At 41.6% G+C, this 27,920-nt stretch overlaps 2 protein-coding genes across 4 annotated transcripts in view; one reads left to right on the forward strand and one right to left on the reverse strand.

Moving 5' to 3' along the window:
- The window catches only part of znf281a (zinc finger protein 281a), an 84,508-nt gene that overhangs the window by 33,767 nt on the left and 22,821 nt on the right, over nucleotides 1-27,920 (forward strand). The window contains exon 2 of one of the 2 annotated variants that reach the window (XM_037791970.1): nucleotides 25,461-25,614. The gene's annotated coding sequence lies outside the window, so the exon portion shown is untranslated. Of the gene's footprint in view, nucleotides 1-25,406; nucleotides 25,615-27,920 lie in introns of those variants that run through there. The other variant, XM_037791971.1, reaches the window with a different exon arrangement.
- Nucleotides 8,410-27,829, reverse strand: kcnj19a (potassium inwardly rectifying channel subfamily J member 19a). 2 transcript variants are annotated; one of them, XM_037791972.1, is made up of 3 exons: nucleotides 26,801-27,829; nucleotides 13,606-13,822; nucleotides 8,410-9,424 (listed from the first exon to the last, which is right to left on the reverse strand). In XM_037791972.1, exons 1-3 carry the CDS (start codon nucleotides 27,470-27,472, stop codon nucleotides 8,778-8,780), a joined length of 1,536 nt encoding a protein of 511 aa, XP_037647900.1. In that variant the 5' UTR covers nucleotides 27,473-27,829; the 3' UTR covers nucleotides 8,410-8,777. The 2 variants fall into 2 exon arrangements, with proteins under 2 accessions (XP_037647900.1, XP_037647901.1); XM_037791973.1 differs by lacking the exon at nucleotides 13,606-13,822 and having other exon boundaries at nucleotides 9,337-9,424.

Below are 27,920 nucleotides of genomic sequence, written 5' to 3' on the forward strand. Positions count from 1 at the left end.
CACCACTTTCCTCAGTTTTAGAGGGAGTCAGCTCCTGTCTGAGGTGTTTTCGGAGGGTTTCAGCCTCCGCTATGAGACCCTGGCACTGATGTCTCCGCAGGTTAAAAATACCTGGAACATGAATACTTAATAACAAGACAAGGCTCGGAGAGGCTCATTAGGAGCCCGTCTCGCTGACTTCCCCTCGCTGTCCTCCAACTCACATCCGCCTTTGACATGTTAATATCAGCTCCAAAATGAGGGAGTTTAAAAAGTTCTAAATGACAAAGATCTCTGTCTACAAAAAAGAGAGAAAAAGCATTAGTTTCCCATTCTCTCCCATCTGATAGAAAGATTTGGGGATGTTTGATGTATAGCTGATTCATTTATAAGCCACAGTGAGACATTTCTGTGTGTTGCACCAACTGTGAATGAATGGCTAATTAGGCCACTTGTGGTGTCTAAAAGGGAACTGTGCCTGACTGAACCACCTTACCGACACACACACACACACACATAACAAACAGGCAGCAGCCGTCAATCAAGCGTAAGCCACTTCTCCGCACCACTGTCACCACGGCAACATGCGAGTCTCTTTGCAGTCGGGTCTAAGCATACAGCTTAGGTGAATATGTGCTCTCTCTTTTGCCCAATCTCATTTAGCCAATTCAAATTTGAAATATAAGTGTGTGTGTGTTTGTGTCTCGGTAGAGCTGTGTGCAGACGAGTTGGACCGCTGATCTAAACTGCAGATATCAAGCGTGTCATCGATGATTTATTCCTTCTTATCCATGCAGAGCAAGCCTGTGGGAAGCAGGGGGGAAAAGAAAGATATAAAATAACATCAGCACTCATCTTTCTGTGAAGCCTTTTAATTTCCACGTGTTTCTGCTTTACAGCGGAGACAACCACTCTTTACACGCTTTGAAAATAACGAATGGCAGACTGCATTGATTTTTCCATGCATATATTACCATAATACTCGCCCGTGGGCCGTGTGTGGGGAGTACGTAAATATTGGTTCTTTAAAGCTAGCATCTGTAACTGGACTGAAGTGCTGGAATGAAGCGCAGTCCGAGCATCCTCTGGGGACGTCGCTGTCATTGCTCCGCCATAACGTAACCAGGCTAAAGATCGAAGGACCGATCATTACCTCTCTCGCTGCTGCAAACCTACCCGTGACCTGCGACGCAACGCGATGCCTAGAGGCTGAGATAATCACTCGTCTCTGTGGGGACAGCTGGTGTCAGGAGGGATTGGAAGATGGAGGTCCATCTATAGGTTTGGTGCAAAGCCTAGCACAATGACCTGATGTCCCCTCATGAGAAATCAATAGCTGTGAGCTCTATTCATCACACAGACACACACAAATGTACTATTTGCCTCGTAGACATTCATTCTCAGACAAACAGCGGGGATGTGCATTTTATTTGAATAAATAAAATTGTGCTCTGTTGTCGGTTATGTCATCACAGATTGGCTTGTAGCTGTGATCTGATTTGCTCCTCCTGTGTGTGGTTATCAAAGAGAAGGAATTCAACATCTCTCTGCTCAGCTAGCAGCAAGGTCTAATGGCTGCAAAGTATAATATTCAGTCTGCTTTGTTTCCAGTTATACACCTGTCAGATTCAGAGGCTGTGCATGTAATCATAATGGGCCGAAGGACTGTGCACACAGAGCTGAAATCAATGTCATGCTATCAATAAGAATATTTTTTCCAATATTCATGTAGAGATATAGCAATTTATGCAATCATCACAGGTTGCACTCTTCTCATATCTCACCGCTCATCACTGCACTATCTACGCATCTTTCATTTACTCCACACAAACTGAAAATGTTAAACACATCTCTTAATCATTTTGCATGGGAAAGACCAATCCAGTGCATCCATTACAAAAAACAGCCCAGTCACAGGAGAAGGCGTGTGAATGATACGCAATGCGCGTGGCAAAAGCGTGCAATAAGAACACCGTTCTTGCTTTAGGCGTGTCATTTTCATGCCATGTAGTCTGTATTGACAGTAATGTCATGACATAAAATGAAAGGTGAGAAAGACCACTTATTGTGGGCAGGAGGTGAAGTGGTTGGGTCCAACAAACACAGGACTTTTAACCAGGAGACCGGTGTTTTGTTTTAAGTTATGTTAGTGATGTTTATCATGTATGTTGTAGTGACGCTTCCCTATGTATTTTACTTAGTTTACATACTTATTTTTAGCCCAACCATGATGTTTTTCCTAAACCTAACTAAGGGGTTTTGTTGCCCCCTACTGGTACTGCACCTTCACACACGCGTGTAATATGCGCGCCTCGTCGAGGCTAAACGTTCTGACCATCGATGAATTAAGAGAACTGGATACAGCGTGAAAATTGAATTGAAGGCTTATACTGTATTTCTGTATAATGAATATCCTGAGTCTGAGTCTTCAGCGTGTATGAGATTCTAAAGCAACTGTTGGAGGTGTGTTTACTAATAAAAGTTCAAACCAACAGCATCATTAAAGCACAATTAGGAAGCACGCAATAAATGGCACCGTTAACCTCTCTCACAAACACACACACACATACACACACACAATCACAGATCTTTGCAGTGTTTTTAGGACACAATCCCACGGGACTAAATGAGTAATAATGAGATGCTTGACAACAAACTGTGTGTGTGTGTGTGTCAAAGCATCAAATGGACACACACACTTCCTGTCAGGAGTAAATCCATTCACTGCTCCACCATCATTACATTACACCGAGCGTTTCCTCTTCTCTAAATGAAAACCTGGAGTCTCAAACCTGTAAACATGAATAATGGCTTTCCTCTGTGCTCCATTTATCTATTTTCTCCTCCTTTTCCATTCATTTCTTTCTGGTTCTTTTACTGCTGTTTCACGGCTGCGTTCTCCTGGCTACATTGTGCCCGATAAGCACTTTTCCTCCCCGGACATATCGTTTGTCTGACGCTACCTCTTCTGTGAAATTGTACTTGTCACACGCCGGCGTGCATTTTGGCGAAATATGATCGCACAAATTCAAACGCACACACATTTCGACATCAGAGGCTCAACTGCAAAAGAGAGCGATCCCACCCCTCCCCCACCCCCCCACTCCTCGTGTTTCCAACTTTCCAATTCCTCACTTCACGGCCCTCAGCAAATGCAACTTTTTCTGAGACTTTATTTGAAATCCATCTTTAGACACTGAAAAGTATTTCACTTTTTAATCAAGCTCTCTTCCAGCAGTGTACTGTATTGCACTGAAGGGATGAGGAGAGAAGTGTGACAGCGATGTGGGCAGTGAGTGAAGGCCAGGAGAATAAGAAGAGACCCCGTCATTACACGCAGTCGTTCTGCCGTTCCATTAGAAAGAACAAAATGACCCTTATCACCCTGTCTTCCCTACAGAGACATGATTGGCTTTTCAGGGGAGAATTTCTTAGGACCTAAATTGCATTTGTTCGGTCTCCTCCCAGCGCTGCCCGGCTCAGCCCTCCCCTGCAGCGAACACGTCCGTGTCGGCTCCATTGCTGGAAATGATAATTCCTGTTGTCACACACTAATGGTCATTGCTGCATAACTGCATCGCCGCGTGGAGAGTAATGACATTAATTCTGTGGTGATGGGTGTCGTCAGCGTATATATGAGGCCAATTTCTTGGGATGTAAGTAGGATGAGGTCGTGAAATTATTAAGAAAGTACATCGGTCATGTGGATCGTCTGATTGCTTTTTGTCCTCTGGTAAGACTTGACACATAGGTGTGGTTAATCACTTCAATTAAAATAATAGAAGGATTTATTCACACGAGCAGGAAGGTAATTGTGAGCATGGCTGGATTAAAGTGCTTAAGGGCCCTGGGCAGAAATGAGTTATGGGCCACTATTGATTACACTATTTCATTTTATGTAGGGATATTGACATATACTGTGATATAGTACATTTTAAAGTTTTTAAGGCTCAGATTTAAAGCTACAGTGAAGATATGGCATCATATGAAACTACAAAACCTAAAGAATCCATTGGTACCAAACATGTCATACTAGCTTGTCTTGAAGGAGGCTAAATAACGCTCCAAACTTACACTAAATTTTGGCAAAGAAAAACTGGCATGGCCATTTCAAAGGGGTCCCTTAACCTCTGACCTCAAGATATGTGAATGAAGATGGATCCTGCGGGTACCCAAGAGTCTCCCCTTTACAGACATGCCCACTTTATAATAATCACATGCAGTTTCCAATATTAAATATATACATACATTTGCATAAAGAAAGCATTTTTCCCACTCCCATGTTGATAAGAGTAATACTAACAGATAAAAAAGGTCAGATTAATTTGCGATTAATCAAGATTAACTATGGATAATCATGCAATTTATTGACAGCCCTAATGTTTATATATATATATAAATATATAAATATATACTGTATATATGACCAAGTAATGCTGTTTTGAGCAAATCAAGCAAATTAAATGCCTGATAAATCAAGCTGTGTCATCACATCGCTGTAGAATCCTCTAAATCCGATAATGTAATGCAGTCCTGATTATAGATGTGTAACTTTGCTATCAATATCTAATACAATCAGATATTAAAGGGATAGCTACCTCACTACAAACACTGATATGAGCATGAGCTGAGTTGATGAGTCTATCTGCAGGATAACACCATTTATTAGTGTCTTCACAAAATGACTTGGTTACAGTTAGAGAAAGGTGATGTCATGTTTAAAGAGTAACTTAACATTACTTGTACAGTCACCTTATTACACCATCTGTTGATCCTAGTCCCAATTTGATAGTGTTTGTGGCGACAGACTTTATTTTCCTTTTTCCAGAGAAAATCCAGTCGCTCTGTCCGCTACGAAGCAAAGTCACCTCCAGCCCGTTACCACCGCACAAGGCAGCCTTTCGCGGCAATAGGAGATGCACCGGGCTTTCCATTAACTACAATGTAAACCCATCCGTGGCAACAGTAAATGCTCAGGGAAAGTGCTGTGGTGACGTAGTTTATAGAGCGAAAGACACACAGGGCGGGCAGGAGGGGTGGTGGTTGGGTCCATCAAACACAATACTTTCATCCAGGAGACCGCTGCTCGTGTCCTGTGCGTTACGTTTCACTTTCACTTTACAATCAGCTGTTCATCCGTGTCCCGTGTTCACATGCAAGTCACATTTCCACTGTACAAACAGAGTCATTTTAAACCATGTTTTTTTTCCCCTAAACCTAAGCAAGTGGTTTTGTTTAATTCACATAAAGCATGTGTTTACTGCGAGCGAATAGTGACGATGTGATGAGTTGGGATGAGAATGTGTTGGCGCCTGGGGCTTCAACATCTCCACCCCCCACACCACAAAATACAGCAATCAATGACTGTCAAAGACTAAATAATCTGTGCAAATTGGTGGAAACAATCTTCTTTTTAGGTTTCATCTTGTCCTCAGGTTTGTCCCAAGCTTAAGTTAACATTGAGATAGCAGTTCAAATGGCTCTGAGCTCCTGTTTTGGCCAGTGAAGGTGGAGACTCGGGTGGGGTTTTGGGGGATGGGGGACTTAAGACACAGTCACTGCTTTCAATCTCTGCCAAGTCGCGCGAGAAAAACGTGAGCTGTTCTGGCCAGTTTGCTGCCCACATCTATGTGTATTTTCAGCTATTATAAAATAGATCTGGTTTCATGGTTGTTTGACCTGCTTAAAAACAACTGGGCCGATCAGAGAGTGTGTGCCGGAGCAAATAATTGCCTAAAATGGCAACAAGCGTGTGAGATCGACACAGTTTTACAGGCTGTTGTAAGCCCACATATTGAAGTACCCTTAAATCAAAATACATCTTAAATAAATGTACATTATCTGCTCTAAGCAACCGCTAACGCAGCTTCCATCTCAACTGAAAGTGACGTCTGTGGGAGAGATATTTCCCTCCTTTTGTCTGGTTGGGGCAAAACAAAATACCCCCACCGACCCCTCGTCAGAATGATCAGCATGATCATTGTGAAGTAGTTAGTAAGTGAACATACATCAATCACATGAAAAGCTATGTGTCAGAGTGTCATTACTGGTAAGTGCTGTTTATCTGTTTGTCTATACATCAGCTTTTCTTAAGCATGATGACTTTTACGGCTCTATGTGAATGTGTGGTGGAATTGAGGTACACTGGATTGGCATGTTTTCGATTATTTTACATTAAATGTGACAGATATAAAAGTGTTTTGAACTGCTACCTCCTGATTTTAAAGGGGTAGCTCAGATGACGGTCGGCATGCCCAGCTTGGAGAAACAGACAGGAGCAAAGCAATACAGTGCTGTGGACGGGGCCAGTAGAAAAACGTATTTTAACCACCTAAAAGAAAGGCTCACATACAAAAACGTATATCCGTTTAAGTGTACGCTGTATTTAGAATATTTTCCGATGGCGAACTGAACTGAAAGTGAAATATTTCCATACTGTTTTTTTCAGCTGAACCTGCTGGCTTTGGAGAAAGCATAGATAAGTTCCACTTTCAGTTCAGTTACCTGTCAGAAAGGAGAAGGAAAAGGCTGTCTGACGGCAAGATAAAGTTGTGAAAATATTCTAAACATAGCGTACACTTAAACAGATATTGATATTTTTAGGTGGGTCTTTCTTTTAGGTGGTTAAAACAAGTTTTTCTGCCGGCCTCGTCCACTGTATTGCTTTGCTCCGGTGTCCTGTCTGCTTCTCCAAACTAGGGGCGTACCATCATCTACTGTAAGTAATACACCTACTACGCATAAGTACCTCATACAACCTCACTTCAAAACACCTGAACTATCCCTTTAATAATAACGGCACAATGTGTGACAGTTAAAAAATAAGTATATGAATAGAGTAAGACTTTGCTGCTTCACCTTTATTGATTAATTGAATCTGTAGGTCACGTAATGAAAGCAATAATTAACTTTCGGTAGATGCGTCGGTCAGTCTCATCATCATACTCAGTTTCATTATTAACTGTGTTCCATGTCTTGTAATGAGCCTATTTCTATTCAGCGTTGTGTAATTTGGCCAATCATACGCAGCATGAGAACAGAGACAACCCACGTGTGTTGTGTGCAAACACACGCAGGAGGTTAAATTAGAGGAATCGAGTGCACGGAGCAGTTCTGTGTAAGCTGAGAGGGTGGTCGACGCTGCAGGTGCATAATGAGAGGGGGAGGGTCTCTGCCAGTGTGCAGTTGAAGCATTGATTTTCCGTCTTTGTGCTGCCGTAGTGGTGAAATTAAGGCTTAGATGTTTTAAGTGCACCAGATCCGCTGACCCCGTGGTGCTGAATAAGCTTTTTGTTGGGGTTACATTTGTACAGCGTGGTGTGTTTATACCTGGATTTAGTTTAGACCTGTGTCTGTTGCTCTAAGCTCGGTTTGTTCTTTTAAACAGTTAGAAGACATTACGGTTCTGGTGTATGGAGGACGAAACCTGACAAAATAAATGAATAAATACACGTGTTGAGTGACAACCCCCTCATTTGCTTAATGAGGTAGACATGCATAAAAAAATGTGTAATGAAAAAAATATTGTAATATAACAAATAGGTTTGGGGAAATAAATAAGGGGTGAAATGCAAAGGTAAAATCGTGCATAAATAAATAAATGCATAAATATATAAATAAATACATACATTTAAATAAAAAATAAATTCAAAAATAAAATGAATAAATAAAAATGCAAAAACAAATAAATACATTTATAAATTAATAAAAATAAATACACAAATACATAAAGGGGAAATTAAACAGAAGAGTAAATAAATAAGGAAATTAATACAAAGATAAATAAATGAAGAAGCAAATTAAAACAGAAACATCCATTTATGTCACATTTTATCAATTAATTATGGCTACATTTATTTTTAATATTACTTTAGCTACATCTAATGACATATTTATTTATCAAGTCATTTAATTATTTATTTATTCATTTATTTTTTATTTTGTCAGGTTCTGTCCTCCATACTGGTCAGGGGACATGGGACACTGGCTGTTAATACAAGAGCTGAACAAATATGACTTAAAATAAAATTTCTATGTACATACCTGGATAAATGGATATTAAGCAAAGATTGTGGTTGTGTGCTCGGAAATACATTGGAGATAAGACCACATAATCCATTGTTTGTCAGACATGACGCCACATTACCTCCCTCTCTGGACCGATGGGTTGACTATAATCAGCCTCCATTCTCCCATAAACACACTTCATATTTCTCTCTCAGCAGTAGCGTAGCTCATTATCCTCTCTCTCTCATATGCACTTAATCTACTGAGAAAAGTGTCGCTTGCCAAGGGGACAAAATTAGAGCATTAACAACAGCCTATTAAAACTGCATTGCATGGCACTGCTGGATTACTTATTGACATCTAGCAAAACTGTTGCACTAACTTTTTTTTTGGGTGTGACAACAATGAAAACACAAGGAAGAGAAAGATCAAACAGCATTTATTATCATCTTTATATAATTTATATATAGATAAAACTAAGATTGACTATTAAGTGGTGCATACATGGATTTAGTGTATACATGCACAACTCTTGCAGAATGATCAAGTTCGCATTAAGCATGAAGTTTGTGTTTTCTTCTTGTCTTGTGTGTAACAAAGCCTGCATGAATGCCTGCGCTATGAAACACAAAAAATCACAGTAATTCCAGTAAAGGTTGTGTCTCAAGAAAAAAAACAATAACAAATCATTAAACTGACAGTAAACTGTTTTTTTTTGCTATCACAGCCTCCAAAGGTAAGGTAAAGTCTGAGTCTGTTTCCATGCGTGTGTCCTCCGGTCTGTCCGGGTTTCAGCGGTCGGCGTTCATTCTCCGTAGCTTCGCTGGCAGGTTGTCCTCCGGCCTCCCTCCAGCTGAGAGCAGGGGGCTATGCATGGGGACCGGAGCAGGGGACAGTGTGGGCGTTAGGCTGTGCTGGTACAGGTCTCCAGTAGACTGGGTCATGGGTTCAAAGCCCACCTTGAGGGACTTGAGTTGCAGTCGATTCTCCGCTTCGGGCCCTTGCGAGGAGCCGAGGCGCTGCAGCTTTAGGGGCAGGTCTCCTGTGCTGCAGGCCTTCTCCGAATGCTGGGAGCTGAGCAAAAGCACCTTCCTCTGCAGGTCTTCCTTCCCGGATGAACTCATCCTCTGCAGCTTGCTCGGCAGTCGACCCCTCCTATCGTCTGATGCGTTGATGCAATCCACGGAAAACACCCGGGCACGCCGGGCGCCGAAGCTCTCAGTCAGTGCGGGGGTGGGAGTGGATAGAGGCGAGGGCAGCGAATTCTTCTCTTCATGCTCCTTGACGCTGTGCGGTGGTGTCGGCACCTCGAACGTGCTGTGAAACTGAGAGTAGTCTACCCTGAAAAAGCCCTCCTCCAGGGACATCACCGGCAGGAAGCGATGACCCCATAAAACCTCATCCTCGGTATATGACGTCCGTGCCTGGCATGTCATACCTATAAGAGAGTGACAGGGCAGTAATATTAGATAATACATGGAGTTCAGTTCCAGCAAAACAATTATGGCTGATAAGGAGGAACGTGAAAGGGCACCGTTCCCTCCCATTATCTCTTTTTCCGCTCTGCTCTTCTTTATTGCTTATGGAATCACCGCTTCATGCTTCTTCCTATACGATCTATAGTCCAATTTAGTCACATACTGGAGATTGAATACAGTAATTTACTGCGTGGTACAGTAAGGATTCTTGCCATTTCCTAAATGGTTCATAAAAAGCTGCTAAACAGTTATTACTATTGACTATTATCACTACTTTTCACGTCTTTTCATATTCTAAGCATGTCCTCTATAATGTACTGAAATATATGAATAACTATGATATGAGATAAAGGACATCTTTATGTACCATTTTAGAAAGTGGCATTTATCTGTCTTTAAATATTCCTTTGTGGAGGTCAAAGCAGTACTTGTTTGTCTCCATGCAATGCTGAGCGATTCCCGTTGTTGTGTGCTGGTAATATGGGAGAGATGTGAGAGATGCCTGTTATTAGTGTGGCTTGTGTTGGTCGTGATAATTGCCAGTTTAAATCCGGTCAACATAATAAGCAGTCCCCCAACGCAATTCGCACATCAATACATCAATGTCAAGAGCCATGGGTCCTGTCTGAACATGCATTTATTGTAACCTGTGGTGCTGATTGTGGATTGTGCTGGCCTGAATCTCTGTTTATCTCAAAGACAATCATCTATTGACAAACTGAAGTCACGCTCTTTTGGCAGTTGTTAATTATTTGTCCATAATTCAAGGTTTTTATAGCAATGTTAGTGCCTGTGTGTCTGCTGTATACAGCAGGGGTTCTCAAACGTTTTGGGCTCAGGGACCCCTTAAAGGGGTTTCCAAGGACCCCCTCATAATCGTAACACAGATTAAGCATAATGCTTACTACCATTTATACTCTTGGATGTCATTGGGACTATTTGTATTCTTAAACTTTTCAACCTAAATACTTCAGACCTGATTGATAATGATAAACAGAAACACATTTCAATTTGAATCATGTTATCACCACTTTATTTTGACCTGATCGTGCTTTGTAATCAGATGTCGCTTTAGCTTGGCCGGCTTCATGGCTTCATTCGCGAGCACCTGAAGACACATGACTTATTTTGGTCTCCTGTCGCTGTTGCCTGATATAACTGTCGTCATATTTTCTTAGCGTCACTTGACGATGTGGACTGACTCAAATATTTCTCCATGCTCACCAGCTAGTTAGCTGGCTAATAACTAAGGGATAATGTACAGCGAGCCGGTCATTATTGTGAAATAAACCCCATCTTGCATCGCCCTGAAGGGGTTTATTTCACAACAATGACCCGGTAGCTGTACATTATCCTGCTTATCACACGGCTACTTACTAAGAAATCAATAATTTGACACAAAAATGGTCTGCCAGAGTCCGACATCAGAACTGCGTCCATACTAACGGTCTGTTATACATAGAAACGGTCTGCTATAAAGAAATAACAGACCTGAGAACGCCGTGATAGACCAATCAGAATTGAGCATTCAACAAAGCCGTGTAAGAAGCCAGCTAAGCAGCAGCAGGAACGGTTCGTTGCGCCTTGAGTGAAGTGACTGATTCATGGCAGATTGATGTGTCACAGTCATAGTTTCTATCGGCCCAAAGCTAACGTTGGTGTTAGTAACGGACACAATATGCTTGTTATATTGGCACAAATAGTTCCCGTCTGTAGATATGTACTTTTTAATGATACAGCACAATTTTATAATTTATAGCAAGTTATTTCATGGACCTCCTGACAGAGTGCCACGGACCCCTGCAGGTCCCTGGACCCCACTTTGAGAATCACTGGTGTACAGGATTATAACAGCTTGCAAACATCTTAAACACATTTATTCCATTTTGACCTCTTGTAAAAATAATTTTCTTGACATTTGGATGCTTGTTGGAGGTTGTTCTTGATCAATAAGCACTAGGTCCATATTCTTTCTGATCCAGTGGCTCTGCTTCCACCTGAGCTTCTCTGTTAAACACTACAGTTAGCAGTAGAGTAGGAGTCTGAGCCCGACCTGAGGGATGATATGTGCAGTGTTATGTCATAGCCCGATGATGCTATTCCAGGCTCACTACTCATCTTTATCCACAGAGAAGTCAGTTCTACATTTACACAAAGGTCATTTTTATTCTTAATTAGCCCAGGGGCTTGGCTTTAATCACAAGGGTGAGTCCAGGATAATTTACCAGCTGTATTCTCCTCTCTCACCAGGAGAATGACTGTATTAATACTGACGGTAGATACATAAGACAGCAGTAATACCGGTGCAGTGGAAGCTTGTGGGTTTAGAGCCTGACGGGCATGCCAGTTTTGTTTCATCATCCAGGCGTCATATGGGTATTCAACCAGCTGGTTAATGTGTACTGCATCTTGCATAAAGATAAAAGCCCTCAGCACAACTATGCAAACACTTGGCAGACAGCGAGAAGGGCGTCCCTGAAGAACATTTTATGTAAAATTCCTGGCAGTAGCCTTCACTGGGACTGTTTACAGAGCTCATTGTGATGCTCTGCCTTTTTTGTGAGACTCTATTTGAACCTGGCCACTGCAAGAATTTAAATGAACACCTCTTGCAGAGAGGTGTGTGTCATCTGCATATTAGTGAAACCTACAGATGGAGTTGAAATGCCAGAGCAAAAAAGAGTGAAGGGACTTACATCAAACATGTTGACTACCCAATACTTAAAGGTTTGCATAGGTTTGTACCATGGTACTAGAGCGGCGATGATTAGTCGACGAATCGACAGAAAAATTATTGCCCAATATTTTGATAATCGTTAATTCGATTAATTTTTCATGCAAAAATGGCAGAAAACATTTGTTTTCAGCCTCTCAAAAATTGAGATTTCCTGCTTCTCTCTGTCTTCATCATATTAAAATGAATATCTTTGGGATTTGGACAAAACAGGACATTTAAAGACATCACCTTGGCCTTTAGAAAATTGTTCATTTCATTCTCTTTAGCTGCTTACACCGGTTCAGGGTCACACACTGTTTCACACCTGACAGAAAATCCTTCAGTTTTGAGGAGAACACATTCTCATTCATTCATTCACATTCATTTTCTGACATTTAAAAACAGAATCAATGCTGCCTCTAAGACTGCATTATAATCTGTGTGGTTGAAACATAATAGGAATGAGTTAGGGAGACAATCAACCAGCTGAACAGCTGTGTCAGCAGCGACTGCATGTGAGGGGGATACCTCTTAATGTGTTCGGGTTAATGGGATGCCTGTCAGTGTGATGATGACGAGATATCGTGGCCATTGAAGGTGACACTGCCGGGGCTTCCCTCTTTTGACTTCTCAGCTCTGAGTGCCACAGCACTGCGACGCTAAACTTGTGGCTGCAACCTGATTTAATGGTATTATCAGCGGAGCACAGACCATGTTGCCTGGATGCCTCTACGCTTCCCTGCTGATCCGTCCCTCCTGCTCTAAGCCTATTCAGCTCTCTTCTACAGCGGCGGCAAAGTGAGGGTTATGGGGGATGGTTAGAAGCAGAGCTAAAAAGAAAAGAGGGAGATGGATTTATTTGTGTTGGACTTGAGGGAAGAATCGTTCTGTTGCATATGCAAAAGAGAGAGCAGTGTTGTGACTGGAGAGTACTCCAGCATGGCTGCCTTTAGTTTACAGCGGTGGCTCTAGAACAACGTCTCACAGGCTCTGAATTACCTCTGCTCTCAGCTGTCATCTGAAAAATGGAGTGGAACTTCGACTAAAGCCCGGGTCATTCATCAAAGAGACGCACGCATCTATGACCACAGGCTTTTATTATGCAAAGGTTGGGCATAAACCGATTCTGCAGAAAGAAAATATCCCTCATAATTCAATCAGGGTGTCAGTCTCATGTGTTGTTCTCATTCTCATGCTTTCTTCATATGCAAAACTGTAAAGGCGCCGAAATGAGATTTCACAGAGTTTAGATTACGAGTATCTATTAGACAGGAATGTTATGTGGGTTCATATTAATACAGGAATTTACATTTAGATTGAGAGTGAGAAGAGTGAAGAAAGGAAGAGATGAGATTGGGATGGAAGTGGATACAAAAACGAAAGAAGTGATGGGAAAAGGAGTTTAATTCAGGAGGAATCCCTCACCAGTGGTCTCCACGATGCCCTCGAGGATGACGACAATCTCAAACTGTTCGTTCGAGAGAGAGCGCTGAGATAAGTCGAAAAAGGGGCTCTTGGGATTGATTTCGTGGCAAATGGTGAGAGGGGACACCAAGAAGAGCTGGTCTGCACCCGTCCCAAAACCAACATCCAGCTCACACTGGTCCAGAGGCAGGAACTCGCCCTCGGGTGTCTGACGAGACTGAAAGACGGTCAAGAGATAGAGAGACACAAGTGGACAAACACAGAAGGGAAAGCCAAGAAAGATAGAAAAGAGACAGGAAAGAGAAGATTAGATGCATGTTGTTGCAAATTAGACGATTCTTGTTCTGGCGCTGTTTGTCTTCCTTTTATTTAACGAAAGAGGACACAAATCCAGTTTAGTAACAAGATCTTTTATTTAAAGGAACAGTGTGTAGCATTTCAGGGGATCTATTAGCAGAAATGGAATATAATACTTAGAAATATGTTTTCATTAGTGTATAATCACCTGAAACTTAGAATCGTTACCTTAGAATGAGAAAATATGAAATATGTACAAATACTTGCATTAAGGCGTGCAATATATAGAATATAACCACAGTGCAAAAAAGTATATACAAGTACAATACAAATACAATACAATGCTGAGAAGTGGGATCTATTAATTGAGTTAAATATATAAATGCCAAAATGGTATAAATAAGAACTGAATAATAATATTTCTTGAATGTACGGTATAAATGCAATATTAATGACAGTATTGCACAGTTGAATTATTGCATAAATTATTGTACCGTTAAGTCAGTATTGTATAAAGCAGCTGATGGGTGAAATAAGTCCAGGTCCAGTCTATTGACTCAGAGTGTGTGACACTCAGAGGGAGGAGTTGTGAAGTTTGATGGCCAGAGGCAGGAATGACTTCCTGTGGCGCTCTGTAGTGCATCTCGGTGGTAGTGCAACTCATAGACATCTGAAAGGTGACAAGGATCCCCAACTAGACACATGCTTTCTTTGTAAGCCACTGGATATACTGTAACAGTGCATTGGATTTTTTATGCAATGTTTTTTTAAAGTATAAGGAAGCAGAAGATAGGACTACAGTAGTACAAGTAGTACCTCAACATTCAGTCTAAAGGTGATGCGGTGATTCTCTAAAATTAGACATACTGTATATATCACGCTCCTGGAAAGGTGATGTAAGATGTTTTCTCTCCCCGTCTATCTCCATCGGTGCCCTGCTTGCAGTGGCCACAGACTTGGCGCTCCACATTGATTTCTAGAAGAAGTTGCAGGCGGACGTATGAGACAGCCGTGTTTGGACAGGACTTGCCCACAGAGTGTTAACTGGTGCGGAAGCATTTAATTGCCCAGATGACGAGCTCAGCACCAAGTTCCTGGATGTATTTTCTCCTTTCCTGTCTTAATCTGTCTAATCAATCTGTTCACCTTTTCTCTTCTCATTTGCTTCCCTCACTTAGCATCTGTCTGTGTTACCTTTTTGTCCATTTTCTTACATCCTGCTGTCAGAAAAGAGGCTTGCAACTCAAAAGCAGCTATATTTCAATATAAAAACTTGAAGCCAACCCGGCTGAAAAAGTATTTCCATGTCATTTAAGAGAAAACATCTGACCTTCAAAGGTTAACATTATCTTTGCAAATCACCACATATGAGATAATGAGGAGTAGGGTAGATTTCCATTGTGGTGAGATAAGACGCTTCATTCTTTCTTTTCTACTTAACCCGCGGGCGATCCCGACCGACTTTACTGTCTTTCAGAGGCTGTAGCCGGTTCAGTTTAATGGGGTTTCTATGGATACCCTTGAGTCTCCCCTTTACAGACATGCCCACTTTATGATAATCACATGCACTTTTGGGCAAAAACCATGCAGGTTTTTTTTTTGCATGCAGTATAAATATGTTATTTTCGCCTATTATAAAATGATGTATTTGAATATTTCTGCATACTGGGGTCCCTAAACAGTCTTGGAATTACATAAATTGGGTATCACTGTAAAGCTGAGACTCTTGTGGATCCAATGAGCCCAGTTGTATTCATGTGTGATGATGTTAGTCCCCATAGGAGCCATTTCACTGTAGTGAGACCATTTGTTTTTAAATTTGACTTCACTGTATAAACTGACCTGTGGTGACCTCTAGGATAATCACAGCCTCATGAAACTTTACAGCCACAAACTAGAGACCTAGACCATTCAGAGGATGGATGGCTTTCCTAGCTAGATTGACATAAGGTGGTTTCTGAGCAGTTTCCATAACAGAAGTGTTCGCCATCCAATCCCCGAAAAATGAAATTCTTGCAGAAATCTCCAAATATCAAAAGTTCTTGATACTCAATCACAGCATGACTTTTTCTAAGGTGTTTCTCAAGGTCTTGATGTCTTAATGTTGTATTTTGGAGATTAGTGATAATTTTTTATCAATTCTCTAGTTGTAAAAATAGTTAAATTTAGCAGAAAATCGGTGTAACAAATGGTATCAACCCAAAAATTGCTACAAAGGGCTGCTAAAACCTTATACACTTTTACAATTTATTTTGAATAATTCATTCATTCATGTTTATTTCTGATTTATGACTAGATCAACTTGACACACAGTGCTGAGCTGCATCTCAAATTAATCTTCAGGTTCCCAGCTTTCAGATGATGTACACCACTTCTATGTGACATCTACTGTTGACCTGCTATCTCCCCCTAAAGACCCCCTGTACCCTCCTAAAAAAGACAAAAACTGGTCTATTGTGGGTCTCAGAGGGTTAAAATAGTATCACAACAGTTCTGCATGCTTGGGAAACGTTCTATTAAAGTTAACATTAAAATAACAACAACAAAAAAATCAGTGTCAAGTAGATTTTCTCATAAAGAATTTCATAACAAAAGCCATTTTCATACTCTTTTCTCTTTTTCTACATTGTTTCACCTCCAACCAATAATTTGGCACCAGCTCCCCATCACCCACCCACACATACACACACACACACACACACATACACACACACACACACACTATTCCTCCACCACACACAGCTTCATAGTGATCTCCCACACAGTTACACACAGTCCCACCCCCTTCTCTACAACTATTTCTGCCATTTCTGGATCTTTTGTTCATGTTAATCCTACAATAATCGACACATTATTTCCACAAAGGCAGTTTCCTCTTTCAGCCTTTATCACTGAGTCAGTGTCATCTAGATCTGTTATTCCAAAATGTGATGATAATAAAATAGAAAAGTGAAAAATCTTTGACTTCAGCACACTGTTACTTACATTAGTTACATCAGATTGGTATTACTGTACCTATCCAAGCTCCCCATAGTTAAAGTTGGCACGCCACATTTTATCAGATGTAGTTAGCTAGTTAATTAAGTTAACACTAGCTCAATGAGATGGTTGAAAACCAGTGGGCAACGTCCGGTCTGAAAAGTGAAGCCAATGCAGAAGTGCCTTAAACTTGCATTCTCTCTAATAGCCAGCAGGGGGCGACTCCTCTGGTTGCAAAGAGAAGTCAGATTGTATAGAAGTCTATGAGAAAATGAGCCTACTTCTCTCTTGATTTATTACCTCAGTAAACATTGTAAACATGAGTTTATGGTCTCAATCGCTAGTTCCAAGTCTTCTTCAATACAGCATGATGTTCATTTAGTAAATAATGGTCCCATTTAGAGTCAAAAAAGCAGGGTATGTTTTAGGACATGACTACCATGCCATAACTTTATTCTAAACTCTGATAGCAAACAGGACGGGCTTATACACAGAGGAGAGATAACGTTACTTCACAGTGTATGAGCTAGTTGTGAACAAGACTTTTTTTTTAAAATCGTAACCTATAAACTATAGTTAATTATGTGCTCATTGGCCTTGGATTATGTTATTTCTGTAGGTGGAAAGCTAGTTAGCCAGACATGCTAACAAATGCAGTATAGCCTACTGTATGTTAGAGTAGACACACTGTTTAATCCATTACTTATACTTTGCTCTTGGTGGTTTTTGGACAATGGATGGCAACGTACAGAAAGTTGAAGAAAAAACACATACATGAGCAGAAGTTGACTATAATAACATTAAAACAACTGTTGTAAACTAATATCAGAATATATATGCTCCAATTTCATAAAATGTGCTTCATGGCATCATATTTACAGAGTTAACAGTTTTTAAAAGTATGGGCATTTCCATTCATAAATAAATTGGGTTTTACTACATCTCTTCAAACTACTCCTGCACTATAGCAGCCACCAGTCAGAGCCCAACTTCATCCTGACCTCGCGTTGACATTGCCTTATAGTTTATCCCTCCGAGAAGCTAACTGTGAATGAAGTGTGAGTAAACACACTTTGCATTGCCAGAAAACATTGCTCTCTGTTTCTATCTGCTCTGAATATCAATGAGCTGCTCTTCTGGATTTATGTTGGAGAACCACTTTGATGTCAGGGGGGGGCATTGTTCAGGTGCTTACGGGCCACTGAATACTGTTTGGGTGGATGTGGGTTATCCCATGCTGGCTAAGGGAAATTTCACTTTCTGTCATTGCCACTGAAGATTAAAATGATGGACGACTGTACGCAAACAGGCAAAGCTCCTTACACAGACCCCGTTGGCACTCTCTTACGCTTCTCCCTGCACAAAGATCCTGAGATAGCTGAGCTTGTCTACCGTTTTTTTCTTCATGTAAATCCCACACTCCTACAAATGAACACATCTCTCTCCCCGAGGTCTGACGTATCACAACAGGGACTTCTTTAAATTCATTTTCAACGATGCTTTTGGGGAAATTGTGCTGCAAAAAAACACTAGACGTGCACACAAACACATCTACCCTGTCAACCTCTCAGCTGCTCATTATCATTAGAAAGGCAGTGTGGTTTTGTTTTATGCTCACAAAAGGAGGTGTCAGTGGCGTGAATGATGCTCATGGATGAAGACAGGTGATAAATGAAATTGATTAGACCTAAAGTGGCCTGATCTTCCTTCCTACCCAACTCCACTCCATGCTCTGCCGGGCCCTCATCAATCAGCAGCCTGAGAGGGGGTTGGGGGAACTTGTAGGCAATCAGGTCGACTGACAAGCCAGCCGAATCACACAGGCTTCTCCTCTGCCAGATACCGTCTGCCTACTCGATATGTTTAGAAAGGTTGGGCCATCTAACATTTCACCCAATTCAGTCAAGACTGATTGGGATGAATTGTTCAAATCAAATCAAGACTCAAATGAATTGGACAGTCCAACGTGGGACGGACTGCTCAGTATTCATCTGGCCTCATAAACTGGGAATATGTAAACATGTACATGTGTCAAAGACACTAAAGCTACGAGCGACACAGCAACAGGCTACAAGTCATTTTCAATGGAAGCCGATGACATGAAGCCACAAACTGACTTGTCGCTGCGTGACATGCTACAAATAAAGTTGAGCTGGTCTCAACTTTTTTTCAGCGCTCCAATGACGCGGTGAAGCGTCAACCAATCATATGTTTTTATTTCACCCTGTTCAGTTCCATCTAAAAACAGGCCGTTAATTCCCAGTGCTATAGAGTGCTACATGATCATAAAGGGTCTCTAAAACAGTTTCAACAAAAAACATTATAACTTTCATGAAGGTAGGATGTTGTTGCAGGACTGTTGTATTAAACTGCCAGTTTATGAGGTACACATCTGTACAGTATATCCACATGTTGAGTCAGCTGTAACACCTCGTGTTGAGAGTGCATAAAAACTAATTAGCAAGCGAGCAGAGAGGTTCAGTTAGCTTAAAAGTAGTTTGGAAAAAGTAATGGAAAACAGAGTGTATTTTCACACTAAATTGGTTAAATCTGGAAACTGGAAAATTATGTGTCCACATCGGAAATGATTTAAATCTCTTCTTCCTGCTTCTTTTGGTTAAAAACAAAACAACATTGTGCATCACAGTCAACATCAAAGACAGCCTGCTCTGTCACAGCTGGTTAAACCTCTACTGTGTCCTCTCTTTTGATCCACGGTCACTTACACACTGTATTTTAATACAAACAATCTCACATATTAGTTATAATTTTACATTTTTCCGTTTCTATTGTCAGACAACTGAACAGCCATAAGGTAAAGATTTGATTGCAGCACATAAAAGCCACCTGTTAACCAGGTGAACAACAATTCCTCTGCTGCTACAATTCACTATTATTTGACGTAATAAACCAAACTACAGCCTAACTAGAGACCATCTTGCGATGGGATCACACCAACCGCGACGCCAAATTGGACCAAGGGTGTAAAGTGGGATGAAAACGTCAGCTTAGAGGGCCGAAATGAAAATAAAAGATTTCACCGAGTCAATGTGGACGTGGTTTAAGTTACTTTTACTTAGAACTGGATATTTCTGTTGTTCATTATCCTTTCACACAATAACACAGACAGAAAGCTGAGGGCAAACCCATGAAAAAATGTCTGCTAGCTGTTTTTCTCAGGTTTATGTGTGTAATAATGAGCTGTTCACACACATTATTGAGTCTTCTGCTGCATCTCTTCTTCTCTGCTGCTGGGCAAACGTCTGCATCATGGACCTTCCAAATTTTGAATGACCAATTACTGTTCACATTTCCAATTCACTAAAAACAGAACTCACTAAGCTGACAAAGATGGTCCATCTAAAGTTTAGGAAAAAACACCTTTTCGCCCAAATTCACATTGATTTTGGATAACAACATTTTTAGTACTAATATTATTTCACTTATTTATTCCTGCAATATGTGCACATGGAAATTATTTTAAGGTTAAGGTTTGTCAACTGAAGGGTACACTGTGCAACACTAATTGTTGTCAGTAATTAGATGCAAACTTCAAGCCCATCCACCTCTTCAACCTCCACACTCTAACTTCCCACCTTGCTTTATATCAAGGGCGAGATATTACATAAATTGTCTGCAGCAGAATTGTAATATGAAGGTCTTTTTATGGGTACTGGGCTGCTCTGAAAATACTGATTCGCAGGATGGTGAAAAGCTGCTAGATTTGATTGTGAATGTGTTGAGGATGCATGTAAAGTCATACTGATTTTTATGGCTGTAGAGACTTACTGGCTGCTTATCAGGCCAGTCAAACCAAGACAAAACTGGTATTAGATGTTGTATGGAGATACTATGCCTGAAATGTACTCTTTATGTCTCATACTCTGGTTTCGTTTCCTTCCTTGGAAAGTGTTAACCCTCAATGTGACACTTCGTGACTTTAGCGGTTGTTGTGGCAGAGACGGTGTCACAATGTTCTTGTTCCAAAATGTGTTTTGTTGTGACTGTGCTGCCTCTGATTTCTACTTGGGTGCAGAAAATACTGTAACAAGGCTCATACATTATTATAGTCAGGAGCCTGAAGATGTTTATTCAAAAATAATAATGCATTATTTCTGACTTCAGTCTACTGGCTCAGACATTACAAATTATACACACTCCACCGCCCACATGCCTTCTTTTGAGAAGATTTTGTCTCTATATGTGTGCGTGATTTTTTGCCAGTTGACAATCTCCCAGTCTAAAAAGTGAAGCCAATGCAGAAGTGCCTTAAACTTGCAGACTTTCTCATAGCCAGCAGGGGGCGACTCCTCTGGTTGCAAAAAGAAGTCTGATTGTATAGAAGTCTATGAGAAAATGACCCTACTTCTGTCTTGATTCATTACCTCAGTAAACATTGTAAACATGAGTTTATGGTCTCAATCTCTAGTTTCAAGTCTTCTTCAATACAGCATGATGTTCATTTAGTCAATTATGATCCCATTTAGAGTCAAATAGACCATAAAGCAGGGTATGCTATAGGACGTGTCTACCTTGTGATTGACAACTTTAACTTTAACCCTTTCACATTGTGTTTTCAATTCATGAAAGTTAATTATAACCATTTTGGTTGCCTAAAAATGTCTTATTCAGTGTTCGGTTGTACTTAGCTCCACCCTCTCGTGTCACTTCTGGTTGCAAAAAAACAAGATGGTGACGGCCAAAAACTCAAGGCTTCAAAACGGCAGTCCACAAACCAATGGGTGACGTCACGGTGACAACGTCCACTTCTTATATACAATCTATGATTTCTGCACAGAAAAACATCCTCTACAACTGTGTGACTCTGAATTATTCAAGTAGAGCATAAAAAGGAGAGCAGAGCAGGAGCAGTCCAGAGTCTTAAGGTGTTCTGGCTCTGAGGCTCACTAATCAATGACTGCAAGGCCCCTTCTTTCTCCAGCCCTCCACAACCTGATAGTATAATTGCATCTCCATTCTTATTAGATAAGAAATGGAAATCAATTCCAGTTCTAGTGACTAGTGTATATAGCCCATCCTGCAATCCTCTGAGGAGAATATACAGCCGAGAGGATTTCTCTCCCTCGTATGTCTCTGAAATAGATTCACGCAATGAAAATATTAAGAGAAAAATCTGTGGCAATTCTTTTTATGCCTCCCTTTTCTTATTGCGAGCCTCTCTCCAGCTCTTTCACCACTTTCCATCACTTTCAATCAATTCCTTCGCTCTCTCCTCCCTCCCGGTAATACCAGAGTCATATTTTCAGCAAGGATGTTCCACCAGGATGCCCTCTGAGGCTGTCGTGGACGCGCTGCAAAGCTGCATTTCAACTGCTTATGGTGGGAGTCTGTATGACAGCTTCCATTGGTCTGTCTCTCCCTTCTCTCTGCTCTGTGCTGTCTGCTGTCACCCAGTAATCACCCACGACAGTTCGGCGGAGCTCTGGTGTCCAAACACATGCAGCGCCAACAAGTGGCTCCAATTTCAACAGGCTTTGTCATCTGACAGGGCTCTGGAGATTTCAGTTTATGGTATGTTGCAACTCAGACTGGACAAAATGAGAGCTTCATCTCAGCACTCAATTCTATATCTACAGCTGTTACTTTGTCACCTTGTCTGATTGACGGCGGCCATGTGTGCCTATTCACACATGTATCCAGGACACAACAGGCTGGGTGTACTGCAAGGCACTGTCTGAATGATGGGATTTCTATTTCTGTTATCAGGCCATTAAATGTGCGTTATCGGTAGCTATAAGCCTCATAGATGTGGGTCAATAGAGGCCTACTGGGCCTACTACGTTGTAAAAGTGAAAGTGAAACTTAAAAGCAACACGTTCTAACATGTTGTAAAACTGTATGTAACGTTACATTTGAACACAAACAAAAAGCCTTTTTTTAGGTTTATGCAACAAAACCACTTCGTTAAGTTTAGGGGAAAAGATTCCACTTCTGCTCCTGTCACAATTACTACGGTCGCTAGAGGTCTCTGTCCTCTTCTTTCAGTGATCGACCATGTGAATAGATGATAAAACCTACTATTGGGTGTAGTAGGCCTCTGTTGACCCACATCTATGGGGCTTATAACCACTGATAACCACATTTAATGACCTGAGAACAGTCTAATTGGTTGATATTGATGACATTCTTCTTGGTGCAGATATGAAGGACTTGTCTTTTATTTCTGTCACTACTGACTTGGACAACTAGAAGCAGTCTCCTGTCCCTCCATTGCAGGCCAACTGACCCCAGAACAGAGCTTCGACTGACCTCAGAACAGCTTTGGCTGACCCCAGAACAGAGCTTAGTGACCAGTGAGGCCCTAGCTAGCAAAAACCAGAGAGAAAGGAAAGATCCAAACTCTGTACCTGGTTGTTACGTTCCCATACAACAAAACTGCAATGTGTATTACGTCTCGAGGGAAACTTAATTTGTTGCGGATTACGTACATTTTTGACGTATCTCAAATACGTTTGTAAGGATGGCCCACATAGGGAGGAGGTCAGGGTGGTGGATGGGTCAAACAAACACAAACACAGGACTTTCACCCAGGAGACCGCTGTTAGTGTCCCGTGTGAAACTCAAAGCCAAAGTTAATTTATTTTAATTAAAAAAAAAAATGTCTGTAGCTTAATAATGTAACAAACGTAGTCATTTTAAGCCAAACATGTTTAAAACTGTTTAAAACTGAGACCGTGACCAGGAGAAAATAAGTTTCCCTCAAAACGTAATTGAGAATGCAGTTTAGTTGTATGGGAACGTAATTTTGTAGGAGACAGGGTTGAGTTGTGGCTCACTTCTAACCAGAGGTCAGTAGGTCTATGCATTGCACCAGGAGGAGCACTTGGGGAGTGAAAGATTGGTACCTTTATCTTACGCTGCACTGCACTGAAAACCATTTTGTGTCAACATCCCCCAACTACACGGATGGGGTCGAGAGTAACGGTGCTTTCACACCTAACATGTTGGTTTGGTTAAAACGAACGCTGGTGCGTATGCTCGGGTACTGCGATTCATTTGAGCTTTCATATCATGAGGTGGTGGCAAAGAAATAAGTCTGATTGTAGAAGAGTTTGGGTGCATCTGGTTAGATTTGATGTCAGAGAGCTGTTCATTCACTCTGTTTTTGATGCAGCTTGATGTACAGGTCATCATAAAAACCTTTTCATAAACTCTCACAAACACAGAGTTAATATACAAGTTAAAGAAGCATCCTCTCCCAGTAATGCCTGAGTATTTGATGAGGTATGACTTCTCAAAGCAGGTTGCAGTTCAACAGCACCACCAACATCTCTATACGGGGACTGCACTGAAAGCATTCAGTCTAAAATACTTACGTTTTTTATTTGTGGGTTTTTAAACATTGCATGAGATGTGGAATATCTAAACAACGCCTTTGTTCACGCACAATGACTCATTTAGGTTTTCGTGTTATGTGCTCTGGCAGAGCTGCTGAAAAAATACTGTCTCGGTAGGAGAGTCTTTGAAGCGAAAGAATAAGGTTAATGCCCTGGAGCAAAACTGAAAAAAAAAACACTAAGCAGCACACAGTGGATGCTGTATTTATTGTATTTCACAGAGAGGGAGTGTAAAAAAGACGTGAGGTTGGCTGAGAGGTCGTAGAATTTATACTGATAGTATTCCTTGCAGTCCAGAAGGAAAGGTAAAAGGAGAGTAGCTCTACAGTATAAAAAACCTGAGCCTCAGTTACTATTTGGATGCGATGCAAGCCTTTTTTATTTTTCTTCTACTTCTGGGTGCCATTGCTTAAAAAAAATCCTGCACGATCCTATAACTATAAGCTCCTGTGTGCTGATAAACTCCAATTCACAATCTCATAGGTGTGTTGCACAGATGGAGACAGTGTGATTGATATGCTGAGAGCTTAAGTCTCACAGGAGAGACGAGGGAAGTCGACGCAGACATGTGTGATTGTACTCTGTGCCTATGGGGCTGTTCACTTCCTCCGTGCTTGTAACTGTGGAGTAGCTCGGTCCTCCCTGCCTGCCTGCCTGCCTGCCTGCCTGCCTGCCTGCATGCATCATTAAGCTGACCGACGCTGTGCTCGATGTGGCTGTGCAGCGGAGAACGCAGACATAAACAAGCTCCAAGCACCTCACTAATGCTGTTTGTCTTCTTTATGGCCCATTTTGCACATTGAACATGGATGTGGCTGAAAGGATCACTATTACGATAATTAAAAGAGGAGCCAGGCGACCAGTTGCTTCCATTCGTGGTCATTTTCTGCGTTGTTGCTTGTTTTTCAGAGTGTGAGGTTTATTATTCCCCTAAAATCTGCTTAACTCTTCATTAGTGGATAACCAACATTGTGACAAAAAACAGAGTTTATTGACCTTTTTGGTGATTTTTGATCACTTTACATCCCAGGGAGGAGAAATAAAATAAAAAAACCCTAAAGAAAAGAAAGGCGGTAATGCATTTCTTTATGTCTGCCATAAATTCTCTTTATGTCTGCATGCTCTCTCCCAGGAGTGCTGTTTTACTGACTCCACTGATCTGTGGTAGTGTGTGAAGCTCCCTCTCACTGCTGATTCACTGAGCATAACTTCCTTCCTCAGGGGGCCACATCCGCTTACTGATCTGTCCAGGTGGCACCACTGATGCTGGACGCCATGTCGACCATCTACACCGCAGCGGCGCCTTCCACAAAGACCAACAGCCTTTACTGTCTCATCTCAGCACCACTCAGCCTCACCATCCTACAGGATTATGGTAATACTACCTTAAGCCTGTTTTGTTTAACAAGGTGTATATTGTGCGGGACCTGCTGCTCACCATTGAATATGCAACTATTTCTTTTCCATATGGGCTCAGATGAGAGGAAAGGGAATAAAGATTCTTCAGAGACACCAGCTGTCAGTCATCCAATGCAACAGCAGGGAGTTTTACAAGTTATGATAAGTTAATATACTCCATGTTATCTCTTGACAATGCACTATTACAACAGGTAGTACTTTTCTTTTTTTTCTTATGTTTCTTTTTTGTTTGTTTTATATATGTTGTTGTTGCTGTCTGTATGTTCATTTACAAGTATGCGTATGTATTCCTTTAACCTTAAAGGGACTGTTTGTAACTTTTTAAGCGTATAAATCTACTGGGTCGGCTGCTTGCCTACCTTCACTAACACACCGTGCGCATTCTCGCTGTCTCGCTCCACCTCTAGACGTGCATGTGCGCTCACTAGACACTGCAGGAGAGTTAGTTTAGCTCTGACAATATCTAGTGACGTTTGTGCAGAAATAAATGCTGCAGCTCCTCCAGACCAACAGAGGTTTCCTGTGTCTTGTGAAGTGACGGGGCTCCGCAGCGAGTAATGTTATCGTCTCCGACCAGGCGCAGTCGGGAGGCAATAACGTTTCTCTTCCTGCTTCAGCGCCGGCACCGACCCGCTTTTCCTGCTTCAGCCTCCAGGGCTGAAGCAGGAAAAGCGCGGTGCCAACACTAGGATCAGCATTGATTCATGGAGAGACCTTCGTCTGGTCAGCTAACATTACTGCCAAGCAGGTGAAATATAGAGTGATATTGTGGTTTTAGCTGACGTGTGTCGCCTCACTGTTTTGAGCGATGCTTGTTCATGTCTATGTAGAGCGAGCAAGCACTGACTTTCGTTGACTTAACAGCCTGATGTGTCACTGTTAACAAGCATTTCTGAAAGTTACAAATAGTCCCTTTAAAATTATTATTTTTTTTTTAAAATAAAAATAAAATTAAAAAATATACTCCATGTTTATTTACTACATGTTACCTGATAAAATTCCTTTATCTTGTTGTTTTATTGCTTAAAGAAGGTGTGATCTATGCACAGCATGTGCATCTTAACTCCAACTCAGCTCCAACGCCTCAGTTAGTTTTCACTTAGTTGTTATCATCAGAGAGTTTGTGGTGTTGTTTTTCTTACCTTTATGAGTTTGCACCTGATCTGAGCGGACACCATGTGGCTGTTCCTCAGGTTTCCCACCCGGAACATGAGGCACAGTTTCCCGTCTCTCTGAGAGATCACCGCGTCCTGACTGAACATGAGCGTCTCTGCGCGTTTCTTAGGCTGGGACATCTTAATGAACATGCAGCCGATGAGAAAAGCGTCCACTATGGAGCCCATCAGCGACTGGAACAAGAAGAGGATGATGCCCTCGGGACACTTCTCCGTAATGTACCGATAACCGTAACCGATCGTGGCTTCGGTCTCGATGAAGAACAGAAAAGCCGAGGGGAAGTTGTAAACATTGGCCACGCAGGGAGTGTAGGACGCGTCGTGTCCACCGTGAGTCAGGTCTCCTCGGATATACGCGATGATCCACCACATCGATGCCATGACCAGCCAAGCGATCGTGTACGTGAGGATGAAGATGAGCATGTTCCATCTCCACTTGAGGTCAACCAAAGTGGTGAAGAGGTCAGAGAGATACCTGCTGGTTTCTCCTCCGAGGTTTCCGTGCTGCACGTTGCAGCGACCGTTCTTATCCACGAAGCGCTGGCGTTTCTTCTTCACCGGAGCAGCAGTAAAAGCAGTAGCCCTATTGGTGTTAACCACCTGGTAGTCTTCGCCAAATTTCCTACGAAGTGCCGCCATTTGAGCTCTTCTTCTGATGTAAAAAAAGCAAAATTACTTTCTGTTTAATCCAAAAAAGTCTCCGAAAGTCTGTTTCTGCAGTGCGTAAAATGCGCCATGGCCACTTCTTTAGCGCGCGTAAATTCCTTAGAATAAAAAAATATATCACGCGTATGTGAGTGCGCTTATTAAGCACTGGTGTTATCCGTTTGTTATTTCAAAAAAAAAAAAAATATCCTCAATTCTCTTCCAGTTATTTTACATCATTTGACATCAGAGGATCTGTGTCTGTAGCTGTGCGCTCTGCTCCAGTCTCCACTCACTGTCTCACCACACAGATCCTAGGAGCTGTCTACCATTCACAGCTTCTGGTGGGCTGTGGAGGATGAAGAGGGGAGTGTGAGTGAGGAAGAGATGCGAGGAGAGGGAGGGAAGAGATGAGGGGGGAGTTACACAAGACTGCATTTGT

Source organism: Sebastes umbrosus, chromosome 14 (genome assembly GCF_015220745.1).
Source record: "Sebastes umbrosus isolate fSebUmb1 chromosome 14, fSebUmb1.pri, whole genome shotgun sequence".
Lineage (NCBI taxonomy): Eukaryota > Metazoa > Chordata > Actinopteri > Perciformes > Sebastidae > Sebastes > Sebastes umbrosus.

Coding starts and splice junctions, on each gene's coding strand:
- kcnj19a (XM_037791972.1), bottom strand. CDS start 27,472: ATGGCGGCACTTCGTAGGAAATTTGGCGAAGACTACCAGGTGGTTAAC. Junction 13,823..26,800: donor TCAGGTGCAAACTCATAAAG/GTAAGAAAAACA, acceptor ACCGTCTTTCAG/TCTCGTCAGACACCCGAGGG. Junction 9,425..13,605: donor GGGCATCGTGGAGACCACTG/GTGAGGGATTCC, acceptor ACTCTCTTATAG/GTATGACATGCCAGGCACGG.